Here is a 27237-nt window from a genome sequence, read left to right on the forward strand (position 1 = left end):
CTACATGATAGGAAGCCACACTTTAAGTACTTATATTTCCAGCCAAGTAGCTATGTGAATGTTGTAGAATGTCAGCAATGGTGACACGTGTCATTCCATTTAGGACTTCCTAGGGACACAGAAAACAATTTGTTCAAGGATGTGAAGGTTGGTTCACTTCTTTGTTTTTGTTATTATGTTGGGTTTATCCATGCATAATCTACGGAAAGAACAACATCTATCGTATTTAGCACATTGACGTTGTCTCCTTGACTCTCAAGTAACATTTGTTTTTATCTTCCTGATAAAAATGATGTCTCTCCTTCTTATTGCATTTTTTTGAAGAAACAAATTAGACAATGCTTTGTCACCTAGGTATTTTGAATAACAAAGTGTAAGATGTTTATTCCACTATAAAGACCTCAGCAGACCATGGGAAATGTGTTAAAAGAGAGGCTGCGATTATTCCCAACATTCTGATGGAGATTTTCTTCCTGAATCTCAAAGAAAAGTTCAGAATGTTCAAACAATAGAATGCCAGTGAGATTGTGGGATGGCTGGATTTAATTGTAGAAGTTTGTAGTAAAAACAGATCCAGAATATTGCTCAAGGGGAGGAAATAATGAAGGAAGGGGGAGAAGGAGGGTAAATAGTTTTGGGATAATGCTGGATTAGGGGTATTAGCAAGTGGAAAAGAGTTGTTTGCATTATTGTTTGGTATCATGATAGGTCATCAGATACAACTATGCAGTCAGAAAACCCTACCAGGAACTTTTCAGCCTAATTTTACAGTAAATTTCAGCCACCAACACCTGTATTGAATCAAGGACAATAGGACTAGATGATGCACTTAAATACCGACCAAGAAATGCATTTTATTGAACCCACCCATACTAAGGAGTAATACATTATTTTGCTTTGCTTTGAAATAGGCCTTGTATGAAGCTGGTGAGAATAGAAGGGGGACAGATGTTAATGTCTTCATCCATATACTTACAAAAAGAAGCTTCCCACACCTTCGTATGGGTAGGTATCGGTGAGATCTTACACTGCAAGAAGTCAGGAAATGCATGTGCAATTGATATTTATACTCCAACTGAATCAAATGGGAGAATAATTACATTTACAATGGTTAATTGAATACATACATTCCTTAACGTATAACCCTCGCACTTGCCCCATACTTCCCCCTCCACACATTTCCCCCATACTGTATCCCTCATTCTGCAAAAAGAAACCAACGTACAAGATTCCTTTGTAGTGGTCATTCGTTGGCCGCAGTTTATTTGGAATACAATGACAACATGCATAAACTTTGTACTTTTGCTGTCTAGTCTCTTTTGTCCCTTCTGGGTCGTCTTCTTTCGGTCGGTTGGGTTTGTGCTCTCTTTGCGCGAGGGGGGGTAGTAGCTTCTGTCCCCGGAGTTAGGCCTGGTGGTGGTGCTGCTCCCCCGCTCCGGCCGTGAACATGGAGCTTACCTGGGGTAGCAGACCTTATATCCCCCCCCGTGGTCATCTTGCCTTTTCCTTGTCTTCTCCCCATTGGGGGGTTTGTATGTTGCTTGGTCCCCCCTTGGCCGGGGGGGTCGGCGCCTGTTCGGCGGTCACCGCGGGGGGGGGGGAAGAGGCGAGGTCAGGTTGTTTTTCGCACCTTGTACTTCTGCGTGCCAAAAGGCAAACTGCCCGTGAGCCGGGTTGCCGGGGGGGGGGGGGAGAGGCACGGCGATCGTTATAGCGCCGGCTCTCTACCCCCCTTCGTGTGCAGCCTCTGCAAAAGCAAATGTATCTGAATTTTCAAGTCGCATTGCAAAAGTACATTTGAGTACATATTAAGGAATATGCTTCATAGAAACGCACTGTGACTAACAACCACTTTTCAAATCGAAAATCGATGAACGAAGTGCTTTTGTGGGTGAAATGCCGCTTCTGATATGCATAATAGGATGATTTGCAACTGCAATTCCCAATAAACAGAATAAACTTTTGACAAGTCATAAAGGTTTTTCCAACTTTCAATGTGCCTTTTGTAACTCATTCTGAATGGCAAAGATAAGGGGCATGAAAGGGGCGCCCACACTAGCGATTGACTGATTACTGGCCTGATGTTGAGATCCTTTCACAAGTTAAAGATAATAAGTGCTAATGGGACAAATCAACCATTTGATTGGTGGCAGCTTGGAATTCAGGAAGCAGACAGAGGGTCCACCCCAAACACATTCCCGAATGCCATTTTTAATGCCATCCCCGCTGCTTTTAAAACATGTTGGCCGTTTGAAAATGGGTGGACAGTGCTCTACTGTTTCTCGCAGGCCTCCATGCATGAATTTGCAGGCGATTACAAGGGGTGGCAAAAAGCTTCCTGCCTCATGCATATAAATGAGTAATTCTGCCTCTGCGCTCGTCACTGAACGGACTAAGACAGCCCCTAATGATTAGGGGCTGTATTAATTAGTTGCAGAAACTTTACTGCACCTGCGCAAACGGAGGCAAACAACCACATTTTTGCACATGTTCACTTTGTTCATCAAACACCCCACAAATTTGCTGAAATGTTCCGTTTCTCATTTCACCCCCCAAGTTACCCTTCCTTCATCTTATTGTTTTTTCTTAAAAAAGAAATGAAATTGATACATTCAAATCCAAGTAAAAAAAACGTTTTTTAATCAATAAGGTTTCAGTATATAGCTAGTCAGTTATAGGTTTTTCTGCCTTTCCTCATGCTTGTTCCTGTGTCAGCCAATTTAGACAGGTGTAGACAGTTGGGAACCTATTGAGCATAGATGAGGTTTTAGATGAGGAGCTATTTTTCTTTTTGAAGATGAGTTCTCAAACCTTTAAATAAAAAGGAAACACAAATATAGATATTTGTAGAGGTACTAACCCTTCATAGTGTCAGTTGGATTCCCACTGCAAAGACATTGACTGCGTGATGTAGACCTATGCAAGTTTACAATGGATAGTTGCCTTCCGCCTCATATGGGTGAAACTTCTTCTATCTCAATATTTATTCTATGTTTAGATAAATTATCATGTCTTTTAAGCACTGTCTGTTCACTCAAGAAAACAGTATACTTTTCTTATGGTGCTAGAACACTAGAGTCCGCAAGACATGATCCTCCCGATCACACCAGATTCCATGTGTTGCAGCAGAAGCAACCATCCTGCATCTTGTTAGGCTATGACATTGACAAAGCGGGAGAGTCTCCATCTAAATAAGTGTGTACCTCTTCATCTGCATGCTTATAGCTGTTTGGTTGAAGAAGTTGAGTCAAGGTGACGTTGTGATAATCATGGTAATTAAAAATGTTTAGGCACACAAATGGAAAAAAATAGGTTATTCTGGAGTCTTAAGCTTTTGGCTCACGGCTGACTTTGCCTGGCTTAACTTGCCATGTTCTTGGTTGAGCACGCTGGTGGCTTTCACAGCCTTCACGGCTGCCTTGCGGCGGCCTTCGCCAACACTCCTTCTCGTGACACGTCACTTCTTCCGACCTTCCTTCGACTTGGCACATGTCACTTCCCACACTCTAAATAGGTCAGATAGTTGGATGGACACCTCCGACACCTCATGCTCCCTCGGACTGTTGGAGGAAGGTTTACACCAAAAGGAGAACTTTGTGCTCCATTGTTGTAAACCTGGATGTCCGCCCACCTCATAATTTATTGGGTGAACCTAGAGTTGCTTGAGAAAGGATGCTCCATCGTCATTGCAACAAAGTGCCCTTTCTGCCAAACACTAAATCAGGCCCTTCCTGTCCTTCTTTTCTCTCTTTTAAAATTATATCTGCTTTGTACTCATCTTCTCGTCCACCTACACTGACATTAGCATTTCTCCATTTACTATCATTCTCCACAAACACTAATGCTCACATACATTTTAGTTGCAGACAGCCTATGCTCTACTATAGCAATAAAACCACAATTGTTTTCATTATTGTGTAATAATTGTCCTTTCCCAAGATGGGCAGTATAATTACTGGTGATGACATCTCCCAGAAGAGGAAGGCTTTTAAATCAAATTTACAATAACTGCATTCTCTTTATCCTTATTCACTGATCACCCCACTTACCCGGTCAAAATCATCTCCTTTTGTCCGAACTGGGGAGAGGAAAAGTCTTCCTTCATTGGTGGCGGCACCGTTCATATAGTGTTGAGGGAATGATATGATTTTATTTCATGATCATGCAGCATGACCAGAAATCAAAACCTGTATCAACTGTGAGTGATGTTTCACCTGGTTTTCTCTTACTATTTAATGTTTGCACAGTCTTCAAGAGATATCCCACCTATGGCAAGCATGATATGAAAAAGGCGCTGGACCTGGAATTGAAAGGGGACCTTAAAAATTGTCTGACAGCCATTGGTATGTATTGGTTTTCCATCAAAATGTGATCTCTGAATCAACAAGTATCTTATTGATGTCTCTTTTTTATGTGTGAATTTCGAATCAAGAAAATGTCAGGGATAGCATAGCTAACACCACAAGGTTGACCCACCCAAGACCCCTAAAAGCCTCCTATTTATAACCAAGGAGCTAAAACAAGGCTAGGGGCCATATTACACAAAGTGCCCCGGAGGTGCAACAGGTCGTGCCCCTGGGGCACTTTAGTATCCCAGAAGGGGCCGCAGACGCTTGTGCAGCCCCTTCTGTAATACTTAAAGCGCTGGCGCAAATACAGCGCCAGCGCTTTCTCAAGAAGGTATTCCCTCCTTTGCATGGGGGCGTGAGCCCATCCAAATGAGGGAACCTCTTTGCCTCTGGGCCGGTGCTGTATTATAGATGTGGGAGCAGAGGCAAAGAGGCTGTCAGGGGGCGCACTGACAGTGCCCCACCTAAAAATTGGTGCACTCTCCGTGCGCCCCCTGATAGCAGCACTCTGGAGGAGTAAAGGGGGTTCTATGGACCCTTCAGATATCCCTTTGAAGGCGGGTGCAGTTACTCACTGCACTCACCTGCAAGGGGATCTCTAATCCCCTGTAAAAGTGCAGGGTGGTTGCCACCTGCACATTGAAACATAAAGGAACTGCTTCAAAGCCACTTCTTTTTTCTTACCTGAGTGAACTGCCCTGGGGGCAGCGGATTCTATGATGCACCAGGCACAAACAGGGAAACCGCGCCCTATACATAATTGGGACCTAGAAGTACAAGGAGCATTGAAAGTGAACATCTCTCATAGGACTCTATTTACATTTGGTTCCGTTACAGTTTTTATGATCTCTGAGACCAGGGGTTCAAGACCCGGGGTACAAGAGGTCAAGTAAAGGTTACCAGCTGTTTCTCTTAACTGCATCTACTTGAGATACATGTATTTATTATTCAAGCACTTAACAGTATGGGATAGCTATGGAATGATAGCAGTGTTCATATGTGTATTTTTACCATGGACCCAAGCATGAGCATCAAGCAGGGGTTGCCAGCCAAGCAGCTGCTCCCTCTGGCGTGACATTCGAGGCACCAGGCACTTTCCTTGGTAGTCCTGGCTTCAGAGATGGAATCATTTTTCTAAAACAAATAGAGGCATCTTTGGATGTAGGCATGAGCCGGTCGGTGTGTGTTTGAAGAGGTGATGGAGATAATGCAGGAGTTCATTTTTATTTCCATCATCTCAACAGCTGTGGTGTATGCACAGGTGCCAGACTTTGGGTGACGAGTTAATGTGATTAAATGCAGAGAAGTAAGAGCAGCACAGATTTCAAGCTTGCTTCATCACAAGAAGTAGGAGAGCAAGAGTACAGTCAAATCAGCTGGATCTGAAAGAAATAGTGGCAGGAAACGTCAGCTAACGAGGTGCATCATGCTAAAGCAAATGATGCCATGATCTGATAACATGACATCACAGTATGCATGAAAATCTCAAAACGCATGGGCCACTTTCATGGACCCACAGGATTCCCTATTTGGGTTTACACTTGAATCAGGATTCGGAGTTTAGTGGTAATTACTAGGCCTGGGCGAAAATTTCGTTCCGTTCGCGGAAATTGCGATAATTTGACATTTTCGGTCCGCGGAGAGCGCGAAAATGTCAAAAATTCCGGTTTCCGCAGCTTGGCGATAATTAGTTTCTTGCTTGCGCTGTAAAATAATACATTCTCGCGCGCGATCGCCTTACCTGAATACCTGCGTTCGCCGCCAAGTTTTCTTGATCCGGTCGCTTTCTCCATGAGATGTTGTATTGTTTTTAGCCATTTGCGTTGTCTCGTGACAGTTCGCGCCCGCAGTGACGTCATGCGTCGCGCGATCACGTCTTTCTTCTCGCGATCATGCACCGCGAGACAACTCAAAACAAGATGGCCGCGCCCGCAAGCAACCACATGGGTAAGTTGGCGTCCCGCAACCATGCAGAAAATCTCGCGAACATGCCGGAAAAAAACTTCTGCATCTTCGCGATATTTCCGCTTGTTTGCGATAATTTTAAACATTTTCGCGATAATTTGCGAAAGTTAATTTCGCAAATTCCGCCCACCCCTAGTAATTACCACACCCTTGCATTTTTCTGTAAACATTTTTGCCAGGTAAAACTCTGGCAGAGTGAAGGGGGCATGGGCCATCACGGGAGAATGCAATAGTATAATGTATCAGTTAAGTGTGTGCTCCACCGCTACACATCACTGCTACTGCCAGACACACCCACCTGCACTGTTTCTACTGCCATTGTTCTAAAGGGGACACCCCATGTCACCATACACATGCAGAGGATTCAGCTTCCAAGGAGGCGGGCTCTTGTTTCACTTGTGCAGAAAGTGAAGCAACTCGCAAACAAGGACAGGCACCAGAGGGAGAAGGACACTGTGTTAAACCCACGGCAAGTGCTGTGGATGCAGCGGCCGGGACAGGAAGGTGGAGCATATGGATGGAAAAGTAGGCTAGGCAAGTGTTGCTCATAAGGAGGGAGAAAGACACAGGGTGGCAGCAGTAGACGTCTGCAGGTGAACCTATTTTATACTCATCAAAGTAAAGTTGAAAATGTAAACATACACCAAATACTGTGGGCTGATCCAAAATATGATGGACAGACAATGGAGCCAATGTCTGAATGGGGCTCGCACAAATGAGTTAGTGACTGAAGAGGGATGGCCCAAAGCTCCTTTTTAGGTCTGGCCTTAGCCAATACGTTTTGATTTTTGATAAAATATATGTACAATATTCTTATTTAAAATGGCTTTCAGCAAGCTTTCTTCATCCATTGGAATGTTGGTGTGTCATTCATATTTTGCTTCTGCTCACTACATCATACAGCATAGGAAAGAGAATAAGCCCAGTTCAGTCACTGGATAACTTCAGTTTGAGTGACTGCATTTTGCACTTTCACAATGAGCACATCCACACGCAAGCTAGTTCCCTTCTGTGCCAATGGTTTTTTAACTCTATTGCTTTGATGTTGCCTTTGTGTTTAAAGTCCAATGTGACAGCAGGACCCTATACTAGATATGAGCACAGGCATCATTCCTCTCTCTATAAGTTCCTGTCTACTGCCAATGCTGTTGTGAATTTGATTAGGAGTGTCCTTTGTTTACTGTTTTACTAAATAACACAATATAACAGATTGCATCCATTTGAAACTGTTCTGTGTTAAATTTTCGAAAGCTTCAATAATATACATGTGAATTCCTAAGCAGAAGACGTTTATTCTGGTCAATCTCAATAAAAGTTCTTTAATAAAGTTTGCCCAGGAAGAAAACCAGTATTTATTGTGTTAAATGTACAGTATTTGTAGTTTTTGTTTCATTGCCTTCTTTCCTTTCGTTTTATCTTTCTTTCTGTCCTTCCTTCTTTCTTCCTTTCTTTCATTCTTTTATTCCTATCTCCTTCTCTCTTTTTTTTCTTTCGTTCTTTCCTTCCTTACTTCTTTCTTCTTTCATCCTTTCATATTAATATTTCTTTTTTCCTTCTTTCATTCATTCCTTTGTTCATGCATCTTTCTTTCCTTCCTTCTTCTTTCTTTCTTTCTTTCTTTCTTTCTTTCTTTCTTTCTTTCTTTCTTTCTTTCTTTCTTTCTTTCTTTCTTTCTTTCTTTCTTCCTTTCTTTCTTTCTTTCCCAAAGAAAAGAGGTGACAGCCAATGGCACAACGATTGCCTTTTTTAGGTCTATGTTAGCCAAGAATGTTTGATTTTATTATATTTATGTGTCTGACAGTGTTACGTATAGGGGTTTTCGCAACACTTATCCATTTGTCTGTGGTTGTGCTTTTTCACACTTTTTTTTATCCCCCACTCGAGTATCAAGGGGCAACACATCACTCCACTTCAAGCCATTGACTTACTTCACTATGAGTTATGGCATCTTTAGTCAATGGTTTTTTTGTTGGTTAACAAACTCCCGGCAGTTCCCAAAACAATAAAGTTTTGCAAAAGCCATGACAAAAGGATACATGAAATGACAAAAGGCTGGCGGACAACGCCATACTTATTGGCTTTGTCAATGGTTGTTATGTGTGTATATCTATGTACATATATTGAGTGTTGTACGCTGTCTAGTGGTGATCTGAGATATTAATATCTGTTAAAGATGTCTGAACCAGGCCTAACAAACACTGACGATGAGTTGCAAGGTGCCCTGAACAAAATCTTGATTGAATAGAATCAATCAGAAAAGTCGTTTCTTGACTTTGGAATACAGTGTTGACGTACTTCCCATTCACTCATCTCTCCCAGTAAAATGAATTGTATAACGATTTTTTTCCAAATGATGCTCCAGCGTCTGACTTCCATTTTCACGTATTAATGTGAAATATATGTTGTTTTTAAAGCCACTGATTTTGTGAATGCGAACGACGAGCTTCATCTTGTGGAAATTATGTTAATGAAGATAGGATCTATATGGTTTTTGGAGGAAATCATCTGCCGTTTGAGCAAACATGTTTGATATTGGGGCGCACAGGAACATTTTTACACAGTGTTCAGGCATAGGATGATGAGATTGAGGCACCCAGGAAGCTTCATTTATACGACAGTGATTTGGATTTTATAGTTGAAGATTGTTTTGGTTTGAGGATGGCTAGAAAGATGAATGTGAAGGTGCTTTTGAGTGACCACTGTGTCTGTACTGGACCCTGGTGCAGGTGACTTGCTGAGGCATGGCGGTGGCGGTTGAGCCACAGTCGCAAAGGGAGTCCGACCGCCATATTACCAATTTGGCGGTCGGACCACAATTGCACTGCCAGGGAACAGGGGTCCCACGGCGGTCTGGGGCACCAATATGCTTGGCAGTGCCACTGTGGCAGCGCCAAGCCTATTCCGAGTTTCCCCACTGCCAGCCTTTTCATGGTGGTAAGCCCGCCATGAAAAGGCTGGTGGTGGGGAAATAAAAGGGGGACCTGGCCCATGTGCATGGGAGTGCATGCAGGGGAACACATGTTGTGCCCCCCTGTATGCATGCACCCCTGTTCCTGCATTGCATGGACTGCTCCGTGGCAGTCCCGCGGTGGTGCAGTGATAAGTCTCACTATGAGCCTTTAAACTGCACCAGCGCGGGACCACCACGCTGCACACCTGTCAGACGATTACATTTATAGCTATCAGGCAGGTGCACAGCGGTCGACTTTGGCGGTGCAGGAGCAGGGCGGTGGCATGCTGCTCCGCTCCTGCACCACCAAAGTCAAAATCAGTCCTAGAGAGAGAATGGATGGATAGAAAGAGAGGGTTTTTTGTGTTCAAAATATTTTATTGAATTTTTGTTCAAATACAACTAAAAGATAGACAGCACATAAAATATTATGATTAAGCAATAATACCTAAATAACATTGTATATCGTAAGCAAAATCATAGAAAAAATTATCTTAGGTAATGAGAAAATACATAATCAAAAAATACCAAAAGGGAGGATAGAAGGAGGGGGAAGGAAGGTACAAATATACCAATTGACGTAGAAAATGCAAACAGAGCTACTATATGCCATTATAAAACTAATCATATTAAGTACAAATCTGAATTAAAATTATTCATACAGCATTAAATGGATAAATATTCATCAACAGGTAACCAAAAAGATTGATAAGAGAAAAAATTATGAGTGATCCCCTTCATAGATAATTGAGCACCTCTTCTGGAAAGAATAACCCATGACCACCAAGCATTAACAGATAATACAGAGACATCTTTCCAACAAAAAGTAATGGATTTTAAAGCAGCCGGAATAGGAAAATGTAGAAATTTAAAAATCTTCTTAATGATATCCCAAACTTCAGACCAAAATTTTAAAACCAAAGGACAATCAAAAAGCATGTGTTGTAATGAGCCAGGGTGTGATTTACAATGCCAACAATCAGGAGAGGGGAGAAGTTTAGCTTGGAACAAACGTGATGGAGTCCATATACGATTATAAAGGATATAAGAATTAGTTTGGTAGATTGAAACAGGCAACCACCCAGATATACTATTAAGCCAAATATCTTTCCATGTGTCAGTGGACAAGGAAAGTGAAAGTTAATTATTCCAAAAAGTGGAAATCATCTCTATATTGCTACCTAGAGTATCAGATAATTTTTTAGATAAAATAGACACCCCATGAGATGATTTTGAAACTGTTTGAATATAAATTGCTAAGTCAACTGTAACATTAGAGGGGATGGCATTAGGAAAGGAGTCTAAAATTGAATTGCACAAATATTGATACTTAATAAGATCAGATTTAAATAAACCAAAACTTGTTTGCAATGTTTCAAAAGAAATAAACGTATTATTAGAATAGACATCTTTAAGATAAAAAATGCCAGCCTTAATCCATGAAAACCAGCAATTAACATTCCTGTTCAATTTAATAACATTACTATACCCTAACGATAATTCAACAGTGTTATTCATGGGAAAAAGAAAAATTAAGTCAAGATCATTAAATAACATTTTAGTGGATTTAATAATAACTGACTTTTGAATAAATGGGGCATTATGCATGGACACCAAAGTAGGTAAAGGAAATGGATTCGTAATTAATTTCTCAATACGGAGCCACGTAGGAGAATTATTTAAAAAGGAGCAATTAAACCATAATGACATTTGTTTTAAAATAGAAGCTTTATGATAAAGAAAAAAGTCCAGGATACCAAATCCAGCATTACGTTTAGGAACTTTTAATTTTTTATACGCAATACGAGGAGGTTTGTTGTTCCATAAAAACTTTGACAAAAGTTTATCAACATCTTTATAAAACTTTAATGGAAATTGAGTAGGAACCATGGCAAGGGTATAGAATATTTTAGGATCTATAGTCATTTTAAGAGATTCCATCCTACCCCACCATGAAAGATGTAATGCTGACCATTTAGATGTTTTGTCTTTAATATAGTTTAGGATGAAATCACAATTTAGATTGATTGTCGATTTTATGGAAGAGGAAAATAAAATTCCAAGATATTTATTCTTATTCTTTTGCCAAATAATTTCCTGCATGGGGAGCATATCAGGAGTGCAATAAACATTTAAGGGGAAAAATTCAGTTGTATTAGTATTTAAAGTGTATCCAGAAACTGCAGAATACCTTGTAATAATATCCATTAATGAGGGAAAAGAAGATATAGGGTCACTAACAAATAAAAGCACATCATCCGCATAGGCAAGGGTTTTAACAGTAACATCCTTAATAGTGATTCCTTTAATATGGTCACAATTTCTGATTAGGTTAAGAAAAGGTTCAATGCCAATTAAAAATAAGAGGGGATAAAGAGGACAACCTTGTCTTGTACCTCTAAAAAGCGAAAATTGAGTTGAAATTTGGCCATTAATAGATAGACGAGCAGTAGGGGCAAAATATAAAGCTGAAATCATACGAATAAAGGTATCTCCAAAATTAAATGAGGACAACGTATGGAATAAAAATTGCCAATGAAGTTTATCGAATGCTTTTTCAGCATCTAAGGCTAAAATTCCAGATGGCATCGATAACGTGGGACTTTGTTCAATAATATGTAGCAAAGTTCTCGTATTATTATCAGAGTATCTTTTCTACATAAAACCAGATTGGTCAGGGTGTATAATAGAATCTAATATGGGGCCCAATCTAGTAGCAAGTATTTTACCATATAATTTACAGTCTTGGTTAATTAAAGATATGGGACGATAATTAGACACTCTGGTGGGATCTTTATCTGATTTTGGAAGTACTATAATTAAAGCTTCTGTAAAAGAACCAGAAGTAGTTCCAGTGGATCGAAAAAACGTAAAAAGTTGATGCAAACATGATAAAAGGTGTGACTGAAATTCTTTGTAGAATTCCGCAGGGATCCCATCAGGACCCGGAGATTTGTTATTTTTAAGAGATTTTATAGCTGATAGGATTTCATCTTTGGTAATAGGTGCATCAAGTCTAGTTTGATTAGATTGTGAAATCCTGGGTAATTTACATGATTTTAAAAAGAAGTCCATTAAGGAAACCTCCAGAAAATCTGGTTTATTATATAATGCCGAGTAGAAATTCATAAATTCATTAACAATTTCATTTTGAGAGAGAGAAATATTACCATGAGGACCAAGAATTGAGTTGATTTGAGTTTTATCTTTTTTTATGCGCAAATAATTAGCTAATAGTTTACCGGATCTATTGGCATTAAAACTAAATCTAGCTTTAGTATTAGAAATTTGAATACCTGCCCTTTTACTAAGGATCGAATTAAATTCATAGCGCAATTTTTGTAGTTTAAATTTATATTGAGGATTGTTGGATGTAATAAAAAGTCGTTCAAATTTCGCAATTTGTTTTTGTAAGTTTTTCACAGTAGCATGAAAGGTTTTATTTTTATGGGCCATAATAGATATTGTGACGCCCCTAATATAAGCTTTGAAAGCATCCCATCTATTTATCATAGAAGTAGACCCTTCAGGATTAAGTATAAAATATTCTTGAATAGCAGCTAAAAGTTTGGGCTTGTTATACTCATTCAAAATTACACCAGTGTTCATTCGCCATCTAGATTGTTTAGTAAAAGTTGACTCCAAGTTCAAAACCAAAGAAATCATCTGCATGGTCTGAAATATCAATGTTACCAATATGAGGAGCAGTTATTGAACCAGTTAGGTGGCTGGAAACCAATAAACAATCAATTCTAGAATGGGAATTATGAGGGTTTGAAAAGAATGTGTAACATTTTTCTGTAGGAAAATGTAACCTCCAAATGTCAACTAATTTAGTGGTTTGAATAAATGATTTGAAAGCAAAATATACCTTAGAAGGGCGAAACTTGGTAAGAGATGATCTATCTAACAAGGGGTCAAAGATGACATTAAAATCACCTCCGACAATTAAAGGAACATTACCAATCTTTAGAACCTCTGTTGTAAGATTAGACCAAAAAATATGATCATCTGCGGTAGGACCATAAACATTTAATAAATATAGAACTGAGTCATGAACTTTAATTTTAACAAGTATATATCTACCATCCTTATCAGGTGATTTACTCAAAATTTGACAGTGTAATTTTTTTGCAAAGAGAATAGCTACACCATTTTTTTACCATTGGCAGGAGAAGAGACAATAGCATCTACCCATTTTTTCTGCATATAATCTAAAATGTTATCATCTATATGAGTCTCTTGTATAAAACAAACATCAGCTTTGCAACAACCAAGGTAATCTAAACTTTTTGTACGTTTAACTGGATGGCACAATCCTTTAATATTTAATGAAATTACTTTAATATCATGGATATTAGCCATAACAGAAGAAAAGAGAAAAGAATACAAGAAGTGAAGGATAAAAGAGGATCAAGAAAATGAGAAACAGGTAGCTCCATAGACAGAAGAAGGAAAGGAAAAAATGAAAAAACATAGAAAAAACGACAAACAGAAGACATAAATGTGAAATGTGAAACGCACACACGCTGTACAAGCATGACCGAAACCGCTGGAGCCCAATAAAGAGAAACTTCAGAACTGTGTCAGAAGAAAAAACATAACTGGCAAAAATCAAGTAGCAGAGTCATTGGTATCCATAGAGTGCAGAGACTGCTGATCCACAAAATGCTTCAAATTTTCTGGACGTTGAAAAGATTTCGAAAAATTATCCTTCCAAATGCGCATCGTCGATGGATCAAAAAGACCATATTTATAGCCTAAACTGCGAAGTTGCGGGCGAAGAGCCGTGAATTCTTTGCGAATTGAAACAGTTTCTTTGGCATAGTCTTGATGAATAAATATTTTATTCCCATTAACCATCAAAGAAGGGATTTCTCTAGCTGCTTTTCTGATTAAAACCAAATGGTGGTGTCGAAGAACTTTGAAAATCATTTGTCGCGGTTTTGTATGTTGAGGGTTCCTGTGTGAGGGAGTCCTGTGGGCTTTATCAATTTCAAACTTTTCTGCGAATTTAATTTGTAGAAGACCAGGTAATAAATTATCCAAATATAATTTACAGTTATCCCCCTCAACATTTTCAGGAAGATTAAATATGCGTAAATTATATTGTCTGTTACGATTTTCCAAATCCAATAATGTTGAGCGCATAGGAGAAATTTTTGCCACCAGTGGAGTAAATGAGTCAAGTTTGACCTTATTATCATTTATTTTGATGGAATTATCTGATATTTTCATTGAAAGGCTGGCCATATCTTTACGCACATGTTTTACTTCAGAGGCAATGGTATCTGTATTGACTCGAAGTGCCTGAATTTCCTCCAGTATTAAAGACAGCGAAGGTTCAGAAGACTCAACTACTTTTGATTTAGCAGGAGGAGGTGAAATTTGCTGCCTCCTTTTATTAACAGAACTCTTATTCTCCATTTTAAAGTAAAAAGAGTCAAAAATATAATTGCAGACACAAAATAATGAAGGAGGAAATGAGAGCTGTGGAAAACACCAAGGAATGACTGGTGCAGCAGCTAAAATGGGCTGGGGGAGTGGTTAGGCCCAAGCCAGGCACTTTCCTAGAAGCTTGCTCCGCCCCCTTGACTGAAAGCCTGGCTGTACCTGAAAGCTGTGCAGGGAGCAGGAACCAGGCAGCGAAAAAACCCACTTCCGCCGTGCAGAAACGCTTGAATTTGCTCCACAGTGCAGGTGAGAGCTTTATAACCACAGCGACCTCCTCCAGGGCATTTTTCTGACAGGAATCGGCGTTAAAATTGGCAAAACGGGCCGAAAACGCGCGTAGACTTTCACGCGGCGGCCATCTTGGATCGCGCGCTCGCGTGTCTCCCGGAAAGAGAGGGTTTGCACAAGGAGACGAAGATATCCTGCAGGCTTGAGCATTTTGCCAGGTCGGCTTTTCTTTCCCCACTCCAGCCCTGTTCCAGTAGAGTTCAAAGGAAACCGGCACTAATACTAAAGTGAAGACATTGACGAAGAATGAACTGTGAATGCATTGGGCACGTAAGAATAGGATCAAGGAGAGCGGGCGGCTGTGTCGCAGTTAACATTGAATGGTGGTTTGGAGTGTTTGTGTAATTGTGGAGGGCTTGTGAAAGGGGATTTTGTGATGATTATATAGATGAGGCAGATCTTAAACGGTCTTTAATGTAAGGAGGAAGAGCCAGGCAGTGATGGACAAACACAGAGCCTCTCACGCATAGCTTATGACGGACAACGCTCATTTTCACATGTATCAAAAACATCAGTTTGTATGAAATATCATCAGGTCTTTGTTACGTTTGTTATTGGTAACCTTAATTTACGTCGTGTCACCCATGCTCTTATATAACAATGTAATAAAAAAATATAGGGGCAGATTTATGAGCCCCTTGCGCCACTTTTGCGTCACTTTTCCCATGTTAAAAGTGACGCAAAAGTGGCGCAAGGGGCTCATAAATCTGCCCCATATTTTAAAAAAATATGTGTGTGAGCGTCAACCATGTAACGACTTTCTGCTCCTGTATTGAATACACTCTTTATCGTTGTCTTTGCAGTGCAATGCGCAATTAACAAACCAGCCTATTTTGCTGTACTGTTGTATCATTCAATGAAGGTACTGTATATGAATACTTTTCTGAATGTTTTTCTTACTGTGTGTGTCAGCTATAAGGGAAAATAACCAAATGCATTAAAATACCTTCAAATACCACTGCAAATGCGGTCGCAAAATACTGGTACATTGAAGTATGACTCATTATTAGGAAGGGACGCCCTTGGCACTCCCCTTCCTAATAGCGAGTTGCAATCTTATTTTGCGAGTCGGTAATAGGTTATTGACTCGCAAAATAGGGTTTGTACATAGGGCAGACCTATTTTGCAGTCACAAAGAGGCCGATTTCCCCTTTGTGTCCACGAAAAAAAGTCATACATCTGGCCTTTGGTGTTTTAAAAGGTGTAATACATACTGAATGCATAGATATTCCACATAAATTGTCTTCATGTTTAAATATGACTCAGACACAGACAATTTTATGGCATAACATTTTCCTAATTCTGCCTCATCATGAACTTGGGGGCAAATCTCACAGCAGGAAGAGTCCAGTTGCTGAGTTCAAATTGGTTGGAGCCTTTTCTGTTCCTTAGGCTCTGAGCAGTAGGCCAGACAAGTAGCCCTTGGAGTCACTCTGGTGGCCATGGGTTCAAGATGCAGATAGAGTCCTTTCTACTCAGGCAGCCAAACAGCAGGGCAGAAGTCCTTCTTGCGGAGCAGCACAGCAGCTCTCTGAGACTTCCGCAGGTCCAGAGGTCTACTGGAGAGTTGGGTTGCAGTGTCCATTATTTATACTTGGTGCCCACTTTGAAGTAGGAGAAGTTGCTAGATTTTTCCACCGCCAGAGGTGCTTGAAATTTCCTCAATCCATGCTCTGGCCCCAGTTTTACTGGGACAAAAGAGACTAGTTACAAATCCTTTGTGAGTTTTCTCAGGGAGAGCCTTTGTGATATGCAAGTGTGGTAGGTGACAGTTCATGATATGTAAGTGTGGTAGGTGACAGTTCCTCTCCCTCATCAAGTCAAAGATAGTCCATCCTGCCACCACTTAATACCCTTTTTGTCTCACTGTCTGGGAGCAATACACATAGATCAACTGTCAGCTACACCTAGTCAATTGACCCAGGACACAGGCTGCTGGCACCAAATGATTGGAACAAGAAAACTTCAACTTTCGAAAAATGGCATTTTCTGAATTGAGACTTAAAATCTGACTTTACCATTAAAGAGGGATTTAAATTGCAGTTCTGTAGACACCAAACTCAATATTCCAACCTGCTCTCAACTGAAACTTATCCTATCGGAGAGGTAGGCCTTGCAGTAGTGAAAAACAAATGTAACAGTTTTTCACTACCAGGACATGTACAATGTTAAAGGTACAAGCACAATTTCTTAAAAACACTAAGCTGGGGGTGATTTAAATGTATCAAAAAGGAAGGTTAGGACTGGCAAAAGGTTTTTTTGCCAGGACAAAATGGCAGTTTAAAACTGCACACACAGGCTGCAATAGCAAGCCTGAGACATGCTTACAAGACTACTTAAGTCAGAGGCACAATAGGTGTTGCACGCCCACTAATAGCATTTAATTACAGGCTCTGGGTACATGTAGTACCACCTTACTATGGTTTAGGTACATTAATTATACCTATTTGGGATAAATACATTTCACTAAAAAAGAGAGAACTTTAGCACTGGTTGGCAGTGATAAAATGTGCATAGTTTTAATGCCAACAAAAGAGGAAGTCAGCAAAAACATGAAGCTGGAAGGCAAAAAGTTGAGGAAAAGCCATACCGAGGATGTCAGTTCCAACAACTGTTATAATGACAAGGCATTATTTCAGAATGGAAACTCTTTGAACCTGATTCACCAAGGTAAATTTAGACTAAAAGACTAAGAGCGATATGTACAATGAAGTGGTAGAGTGTGTTGTTAGCCTCCTGGGCTTAACGACACGCTTCGCCACTTCGGAAATGCAAGGCTGCACCACATTTACAAGAATGTGGTGCAGCCTTGCATTCCCCCCTGCGATGGCGCTACGTTTAACAACTTAGCACCAATGCAGGCACCCTTGTCCCTTTCTGCACATAAACAATCCTAAAATGCCATTTTGTAACTTTTATGGGTGTTGCTTCATGCAGCACACATGAAAGTTACAAAATGGCATTTATTTAAATGGTTCCTTTATGTACAGAAGGGAAACCTTCCTGTACATAAACAAACCATGGCATTTTTGCTTTTTTCATGTGTGCTGCACAGGGCAGCACACGTGGAAAAAGCAAAAACGAGGAGAAATAATGCATTTCTCCTCGTTGCGCCAACTTAAGATCATGATTTTCCTGGTCCTAATTTTGGCGCACGCCACCCTTGTACCTAGGGGGCAGTGTAAAATACAATGAGTATAGCGGTGGATCCTCCACCGCAATACCCACTACACGCCCCTTTCACGCTAACCATAGCGTGAAAGGGTGCCTTATGTACAAGGCAGCGTTAAGCCATGTTAAGTGGCTTAACACTGACTTGTACATAAGGCAAGGTCCCTATCGCCACGTAAACATCACAAAAAGTGACGTTCCCGTGGCGATAGGGGTTTGTACATATGCCCCTAAATTTATGAATTTTGGTATTCACAAAGGTTATGAGTAGTATCTTTACATCTGTACTCGGAGCGGAGTTTCCGCACTTGGGGTGAAAATTCCACACTCGGGCAGAATCTCCTCTTGAGTGTGGAGATTCCACACCACACTTGGATCAGAGTCTCCACACTCAGGGAGGAATCTTTGCACTCTGGGCTGATCTCTGCCCCAAGTGCTGGCATAAAGATACTACTCATAACTCACCTTTGTGAATACCGAAAAGTAGTAAAGTTAGACTTCTGGCCTGAACTTAGACCAAAAGTCAAAGGTTACCTTTGTGACTCAGGCCCTTTGAGAGGAAAGTACGGCCCGGGCACTGGTGCAACTGATAGTCAAGGAATGGCTGTTAACTTTGATGAATATTAGTTGCCAGTGCTTCACGGGATGGTACATTGGGTAATCTTATCCTAAACATCAATAAGCATAGGCTGGAATTCGCCAGAGGAATCCAGAGGCATGCATGGTCATAACAAAAGCTCGAATCCTGCGACAATGCAATCCAATATTTGTCAATTTTCTATAATTCACTGCTCATAATCTGATTAATTTTTATCTTGATAGGAAAGGACAAGAATTTTGTTTTCTTCTTTCTTTTGGTTTGGGTGGGCCAGCTCCTAGATGCAACAGTGTTCTTGGGATATATGCATTTTAAAGTAACTATCTTAACATAAAATAATTCCACACAAAGGTGAACATGTTATTCACAAATCGCCTAAATTAGAATTACACAAAAGAGCTTGTTTTGATGCTAAGCTTTAAAAATGCAAGTAGAGAAATAATTTCATTTGAATAGTAGCTTGAAGTAAAGTGCTACAGTGCTTTTATGAAGTGCACCTAGTGGTTTATAGGTAACAAAAATGAGTTGCAATTTCAACAGGGTTTTGGAACTAGTGACAGACAATTGAAAAGAATTATGGTTTCCCGTTATGATGTTGACATGAAGGAGATCAAAACGTATTACAAGCAGATGTATCAGACAAAACTTCGGCAGGCTATCCGAGTAAGTGTTTCATGACTTCCTAATGTTTTCCCTTGTAGTTTTATTTTTATTTTGCACTAGCACCTCAGTCTAGAGGAACATACTTTCATTGTAAAGTAATGAATTTGTCACTGTTATCCAAGAGACGACTTCATTAGTATGATCATTTATGTAGGAATTGTTTTTAGAGTAATCCACCTTCTGGTACAGAGCGGTTAATTCTGGCAGAAGCTAAAAAGGCAATAATCTAGTACTCTCTTTACATCGTGGTGGAGGGAGGCTGTATACTGTACTCCACCAAGGTCTCACCTAGGACCTCTGTGCTGCCAATTAGCGGGAGAATGCAGAGGTGTGGATACCATCTTTTACATGATGTGTATTTTTAACGTAGTGAAACAACTGTCTTCTTTAGAACGTGGGACAGCCACAATGCCTGCCTCTACTGATCATTGTAATAAGGTTGCGGATTTCTTCATGGGTAAGATAGATAAAATATACGCCACCTTCCCTGAAAGCAGCAGGAATTATATCTCCGCTCCAGTTATAGATGATTCTAGGATGGAGTATTAGTTTGTTTTTCACCCTCCTGAAGTAAGTGATGTCCTAAAACCTATGAAAGCAGTCGAATCCAGGTCGCCCTTGGATCCGATCCCCCCGAAATTCTTATTGCGAGAGAAAGAAGTAATTGCTTTGGTTCTCACCAAACTTTTGAACATGTCCATTAGTTTGGGTAAGGTTCCTAGCAATTGGAAGCATGCCATGGTGGTACCACTGCTAAAGAAACCTTCCTTAGACCCTGCTCTTTCAGAAAACCTGAGACCTATATCCTTGATGCCCTATGCTGCTAAAATCGCAGAGAAACATTTAAATAGCCAATTGTCTATGTTTCTGGAAGAAAGACAGGTTCTCCATGAAACCTACTCTGGATTCAGGCCGCTTCAGAGTACTGAGTCGGCCCTTCTTCTAGCTTTCGAGGGAAGAACTACTGCACTGATCCTTCTGGATTTGAGTGCTGCGTTTGACATGGTGTTCCATGGCCTTCTGATGGAGCGGCTGGGGGAGGCTGGGGTCGGTGGCGGGACAATGGAGTGGATTAAACATTTTCTGCAGAACAGATCCTTCCAGGTTTTACAACATCCTTTTAAATCCAGAGTTTGTCCTCTGTCTCAAGGGGTGCCTCAGGGTTCGTCTCTTAGCCCTACCCTATTTAATATCTACATGTGCCCCCTGGCAGATATTTTATTGAGACATGGGTTAAAACTTCTGTCATATGCCGATGACACACAGTTGATTGTTACCCTGGAGCAAAAGGAGGCAGGAACAGCATCTGATTTTAAGGTCTGCTTAGGTGAGCTTGCTAACTGGATGAAGCTCAGTTGCCGGCAGCTGAATGCGGGAAAGACGGAGGTGATGGTAGTTGGCAAGCAGCCCTCTTTATGGACACATCTGTGGTGGCCGGTTGAGCTGGGACCTACTCTGACCCCTAAGGCCAAGGTCAAGAATCTGGGAGTATGGTTCGATGACACCCTCTCTTATTCAGAGCAGATATCAGCCGTGGCGGGAGCCTGCTTTGGCATTCTTAAAATGCTGTGATAAATCCTGGTCTTACTCTCACTAGATGCCAAACGAACCATTGTACAGGCCCTTGTTATGTCCTGTCTAGATTATTGTAACATCGTTTACTTAGGAATGACCACAAGAAATCTGAACATCTTGCAGAAGGTTCAGAATGCAGCAGCTGGGTTGATTCTGAATATTCCTAGGTGGGACTCTGTGGGGGAGACGTTGAGGGAATTACATTGGCTCCTCATACAGGCTAGAGTCACCTTTAAGGCCTTGTGTTTTGGCCACAGGATCCTCAACAAAAAAAGGGACACGTTTTCTGCACCCCCTTCTCACCGCATATAGACCTGCTTGTAACCTGAGGTTTTTGGGCACAGCAAAGATGATTGTGCCCTAGATGTGGAAGTACGAGCTGGAGGGAGCTCCTCTGGCTTCCTTTCGGCTAAGGCTTGGAATGACCTACCTGTGGACTTAAGGACGTGCCCATCGGAGATTTTGTTCTGAAAAAAACCCCGAAAAACTTGGCTCTTCCAGCACCCCCTGGGGGGCCAAAAGTAGGTCTTTTACCTTTTCTTCTGGGGCCTTAGGCTGGATGGAGGGAGGGCGGTTCAGCCTAGCTGCTGAGGTTTTGATGGTATTCTAACGCGGGGACACTCCGTTGAAGTAACCAGGCGCTCTATAAGCTGAATAATCCCCCCTCTTCATTCTCTTTATGTCAAAATAATGTGACAGTATGTGCTATCCGATTCTACCCGATTCTACAGTGGACTGGTGGTGAGGCAAAGTCATTTTTGATTGGTGGTAGCCCATTGTGCTCCACTATAAGGGACTCATGGGGCTGGCTGATTTCCAGGTATGGGAGATACCTCCTACACACTGGGCTACCCCAGTAATCCTAAAGAACAACTTCACAAAGTTTAGGAATCAGTGACATTAAAAAAGAATTACATTCTGGGGAAAAAACGTTCAAAAACTGGTTAAACCTCTATTTAGTGAAATAATTTGTTCACATTCAAATTTAATTTGTGAATTAGTGTTGCATATCCTAAAATAGCTTTTTTCCCTCTCTTCTATTCTGTGCCAAGATTCTGGTCATGCAAGGGAGATTGAGATATACATCACTGGAACCCATAGATATTCATCATAGGCCTTGCCCGCACACAATCCCTTCTCTATGTGTAGACTCTTAGAATGCCATAGTTTGTATGTACCAAAAATAAACAAACTTTTGTGCCCAGCATAACAGTTTTAGAGGTAGCAAGAAAGGTAGGGTTGTATGATATAGGTCTCAAGTTATAGAGGACAACTAATAAATATAACGGACATGTTACGCTTCGTCCAAGAATATTGTTCAGGGTTAATCTTACATTTTTCGCAATTATTGGCATCAGTGTGACTCTGTTATGGATATACATAAAACAGATTATAATAATTGTATCTATCAGCGATACTCACCCATATCAAGTTAAAATAGCTGAGAAAGATATTTCTAAAAACAAGTCTGCTCTTGAAACCCAAAATGTATTTAGAAATCCAAGAAGGCCATAAAACCTTTAGATGCTTGTAACTGATGATGTTCTTCAATACCTGAATTTTCCCACTCACTTTGCAAGTTTTAACTTACGCAAATAAAGCATTTTGCTGAATCTGCCTTTATGAAGAATCTCCATGCGGGATTTATTCTAAGGACCATATCCCTCTGGTGTGTGATGAATCATTGCATTACATAATTACAGCGTTCTACATTGATGTTACTCACCACAGGTGTAGTGCTGCTGCTATGTAAAGATAGAACCTAAATTCAGGAGAGACCAGTCACCCTTAACTATTGGAAATTACCTTTCTTTTAAACTGGACTTTTTGCTTTCCCTGCCCAAAATAGTGGATGCGCATTTTCCATTCACGGTTTAAAAATACAAGGGATACGAAATGCTAGGGAGAGATTGAGATAAAACCAAGGGGCCCGATTTACAAAGGTAGACTTAGTCCAAAAGTCTAAGAGTACGACTTCAGATATTCACAAAGTTAAGTTACAAGTGGTATCTTAACGACCGCACTCTGGCAGCGTTTCTGCTCTCGGGGCAGAATCTCCAGCCCGAATGAGGAGATTCTATCCTGCACTTGCTGTGGAATCTCCGCACTCGATCATAATCTCCACACTCGGGCTGATCTCGGCCCGAGTGCAGAGATTTCGCCTGAGTGCGGACATTCCTTCCTGAGTGTGGAGGTAAGGATATTACTCGTAGCTTACGTTTGTGAATACTGAAAACTAGTAAAGTTAGACTTTTGGTCTAAACTCAGACCAAATGTCTATTTTTACCTTTGTGAATCAGGCCCAAGCATTGGTGCAGGATGGCCATTTGTCTTATATTCATTTCATAGAACAGACATAGACGATACAGCGCTATGTGGACATATATACCTCTTAGGTGTGGCACAATTACTTCCTGGTAGTTCCTTTGCGGTAGACTAATGGTATGCATGGACTGATATGTCTATAGTCTATACATTTATTCCCTCCCCGATATCGCAGAAACATCATTGATAGCTTTGATCCTAGGTTTAAAAAAGGCAATAGTTCTGAAAATGACCAAGGTATCATCCATGTACAGCCATCTCTTGAAAAAACATTTATTGCTAGACTGTACTCTATTAGCTGGTATTTGTGGATACACTGGGTAAGTGGTTAAATGTAAATGGTTACACTGATGGAGAGAGGATGTGTCTTAACGGCTAGAGTGGTTGACCTCAAAGCAGGGGAACCAGGTTCGAGTCTCGACGGGGACACTCAACATCCTGTGATTCTGGGCAAATCAACTAATCCCTCTGTGCCTATCAAAAATTAAAGTGTCTATCTGTAATGCAACTGGTGCTTATGTAAAGCACTCTGATACCTTTGGGTCGAGATCGCGCTATATAAAACTCCCAAAAAATAAATAAGTAACCAAGAGGCAGATCCTCTTTTGACCATTTACTTTTTAATATTCAATAAACAGACTGACATAGACAGGTTTCACAGAAACTTTTTTCAACAGATAAAAATCATTTCTCAGGGATAGGCAACAGATAGTCACCCTCACACATTTACCTAGAGGATCAGGGAATCCAGTTGTGATATCCTCAAGAGATCAATATTCTCCACTTTTCTGTTACATTTGTGTGTGTGTGGCCTCTTACATAACTCCCCCATCTGTCAGGAGTCCAATTGTAAATATATGCTGATGCCACAGAGAGTATCTTCAGGTTGTCTAAAGTCTCTCCAACTGATGTTATCACGTGAGAACCTGACTCTCTGGCCACTATTTATCAGCCAATGGAGGATGGGAACCAACTTTCTTAAGCGTAATCCAGCCAAACTGAGCTCCTCCTTGCCAGTCTGATATTTGCGCTTGGAGCAAACTTTTCTGGCTGCAAATATGGACCTCCTGCCTTTGCCAGTTAATTAGATAATTTATTTTGACAGTAATAGTAATTTGTCTTGGAATATGTAGTTTGCCAAAGATACCAGCATCTGATTTCTTCAGATCAAAATCTTGAAGATAACATTTACATTTAACAACAGTTTCAAATTCTGCTAATACTCCTATATTCCATTACCGACTGGACAAAGACAACTTCATCTATATTGACACCTAGCGAAGTATAAATGGCAGCAGCATGGCTGACAACTAAGCATCCTAGAAGGGAGCATATATTCTTTATACTGAGTTATTTACATAGGCTGCTCATTCAAATCAGGGTCTGCTTCTAGGACATGTCTAAAACACACTTTAAGCTATCTCTCTGAACACATCTGAGATTTGTTATGCCATATTTGAGTAGGACACTCCTAGATGGTCTTTTCATTCAGCAAATCAAACTCTCCTCTGTGCTCCTTCCTACTATTTTCCTTATAAAAACCAATGTACATTCACATCGCTGGCATATGCATTGGCCATGCCTCGAATGAACCAGAAAAAGTTGTGACTCTTCAAAATGCTTTAGTCCAATATCCACACATGGGGGGATTTCTAATTTGTAATCATTTTGCGGCCCTAGAACAATACACAATTTTCTCACATTTGTAATATATCATCTAATTGATTGTTGGATGCAGGACTGTTATCCAGCAGAAATGATGCACATAATATGGTACTAAGGATGCTACTAATAGTGCTGGACAGTTGCAGATCAACCAAAATCTACTCTGTAAGATAAGAAGGGGAAACCATTCGCCTTCTTCATTCACATGCATGTACATGTATTTATTTAGTTGGAGCTTTGTTTGGCACTAAACTCATCCACAGATTTCAATGTGCTATACATTCTAAGACAGATATGTCTCTTTCAAAAAGAGGCAAAGGAAAGAGAGGTAGATAAGCAAGAAAACTCCTGAACGGCTGGACTCAGCAGTACTGGCTGAGGAGGGGTTTGTGTATGTTTTAGGTACTTTCCCAGTTAGAGAATTGTTGCTTGAACTACTTGAACTGTAGCATTTAATGATCTTGTGTTTTACCTTCACCAACAATCGGATTTAGTTTTGCTTGTTTGTTTAGCAACTCTAACTCAATGTGGTTATCTGTTTACATTCACAGGATGATACCTCAGGAGAATATCAAACAATTCTTATGACTTTGTGTGGAAGTGACTAGGCAGCTTTGTGCCTGTTAATGCAACTCTAAGTTTTTTTAAAGAACAAGTTGTGTGTTTGCTTCAGCTATAAACAAATAAAAAGGTATAATACATATCAAATAGTTCCTTGATTTCTTGATTTTGTAAGAAACCTTTACAAATGTGAAAATTGAGTTATTTAATTTGCAAATGCTCACTCTTCGTAGAGTCTGTGAATAATGCATCTTACAATTGTTAAATGAATGACAAGGTCCTGCTAATAACAAATGTGAAGCTAAATACCCTACGGTGAGAAATTGGAATATTGGTTGAGGAGGAGGAAGCCTTACAGAAGCAACAGCTACAATCCTCGGCAAGGTGAACCACAAACAGTCTCTAAATTTACCTATGTTTAACCTTCTAGTAGCTTGACACAAAAGCCATCAGAGTTAATTTAGAGGCAATGTATAAAGTATTTATGCAGCACTTAAACAGTTACAAAGTGAGAATACAACACAGGAAAAATTCCACAGCAGTATAGAGTTATGGAGTACATTTTGATAATATATGATTTTTTTAATTTTAAGTGACAAATAACATCTAAAAGATCGTGGACATCTAGTCATGTGAGACAAAGGTAAAGTCTAAAGTTATGTCTGACAGTGATGGAATTTGGATTGGATACATGATATGGATTGGACCCGATCTCCACTAACCTTTGGACTTAGGAGAATAAGTTCAGTGGAGCAAGGCAGCCAGCGGTGTCTGAGCAGGATACATTGTTGTCTTAAGCTGCTGGAGGAATTTGCAGTGAAGATTTCTACATTAAGACTTTGGGCCTGATTTAGAGTTCAGTGGATGGGTTACTCCATCACAAATGTGACGGATATCCTCTCTGCTGTATTACAAGTGCCATTAGATATAATGCACTTGTAACGGCAGATAGAGTATGCATCACATTTATGGCATAGTAACCCATCTGCCAAATTCTGAATCAGGCCATTAGTCTCTTTTATAAAGGACATAAATCTCCAGTGGGAAGAAGTTGCAGGCTGTAGCTGACAAGGGTTCTACGAGTCCAGATACCCCTTCTGCAATGAGCCGCTGAACAGTATTTGCTGTTGCAGAGAAGAACGCAGCTAGATCTAGTGTGAAGTCAGGCCTTCTGGTGATGCACCTTGTGCGGATCGGCAAGCAGGTTGGTCCTGGACTCCTCTTGATTCACAGTGTCTATTTTGGAAGAAATCTTTCCAAGTCCTATGTTTTGCATTTGGGTATTTGGGCACCTTTAGCACCACTTCCAATGGTCCTGGACTAGAGGGGCACCACTAGAAGGGTTAGGACTCACCCAGGCTGGGTCCAGGGATGGGTTCAAGATAGTTGGAGTCTTTTCTGTTCCTCAGGCTCTGATCAGGAGGCCATCCAACTAGACCTTGGAGTAACTCTGAACGACTTGGGTTCAAGCAGGAAGGCAAGCTTCATGTAGATGGACAGTCTAGTCTGAGGGCACAGAGCAGACATCAGGAAGCAGGCCAGTCCTCATGGTGTGCAGGGCAGTCCTTTGAAGTACGCAGCAGGCCAAAGGCAGCCGGTCAGTCTTCTGAGGGTCCTTCCTTAGGTCTAGAAGAGACCTGAAGAGTGGGTCTGGAAATCTTACTTTTATACCT

At 40.6% G+C, this 27237-nt stretch overlaps 1 protein-coding gene across 1 annotated transcript in view; it reads left to right on the forward strand.

Annotated features, from left to right (window-relative positions):
• The window catches only part of LOC146866038 (annexin A1-like), a 178255-nt gene extending 152548 nt beyond the window's left edge, over positions 1–25707 (forward strand). Inside the window, exons 7-11 of the mRNA XM_085640792.1 lie at positions 912–1005; positions 4248–4343; positions 15810–15868; positions 19316–19438; positions 25555–25707. Coding sequence (XP_085496918.1) covers positions 1002–1005; positions 4248–4343; positions 15810–15868; positions 19316–19438; positions 25555–25611 — 339 coding nt within the window. The 5' untranslated portion in view covers positions 912–1001 and the 3' untranslated portion in view covers positions 25612–25707. The remainder of the gene's footprint in view (positions 1–911; positions 1006–4247; positions 4344–15809; positions 15869–19315; positions 19439–25554) is intronic.
• Positions 25708–27237: the final 1530 nt, after the last annotated feature.

This window comes from Triturus cristatus, chromosome 2_1 (genome assembly GCF_964204655.1).
Source record: "Triturus cristatus chromosome 2_1, aTriCri1.1, whole genome shotgun sequence".
Classification (NCBI taxonomy): Eukaryota; Metazoa; Chordata; class Amphibia; order Caudata; family Salamandridae; genus Triturus; species Triturus cristatus.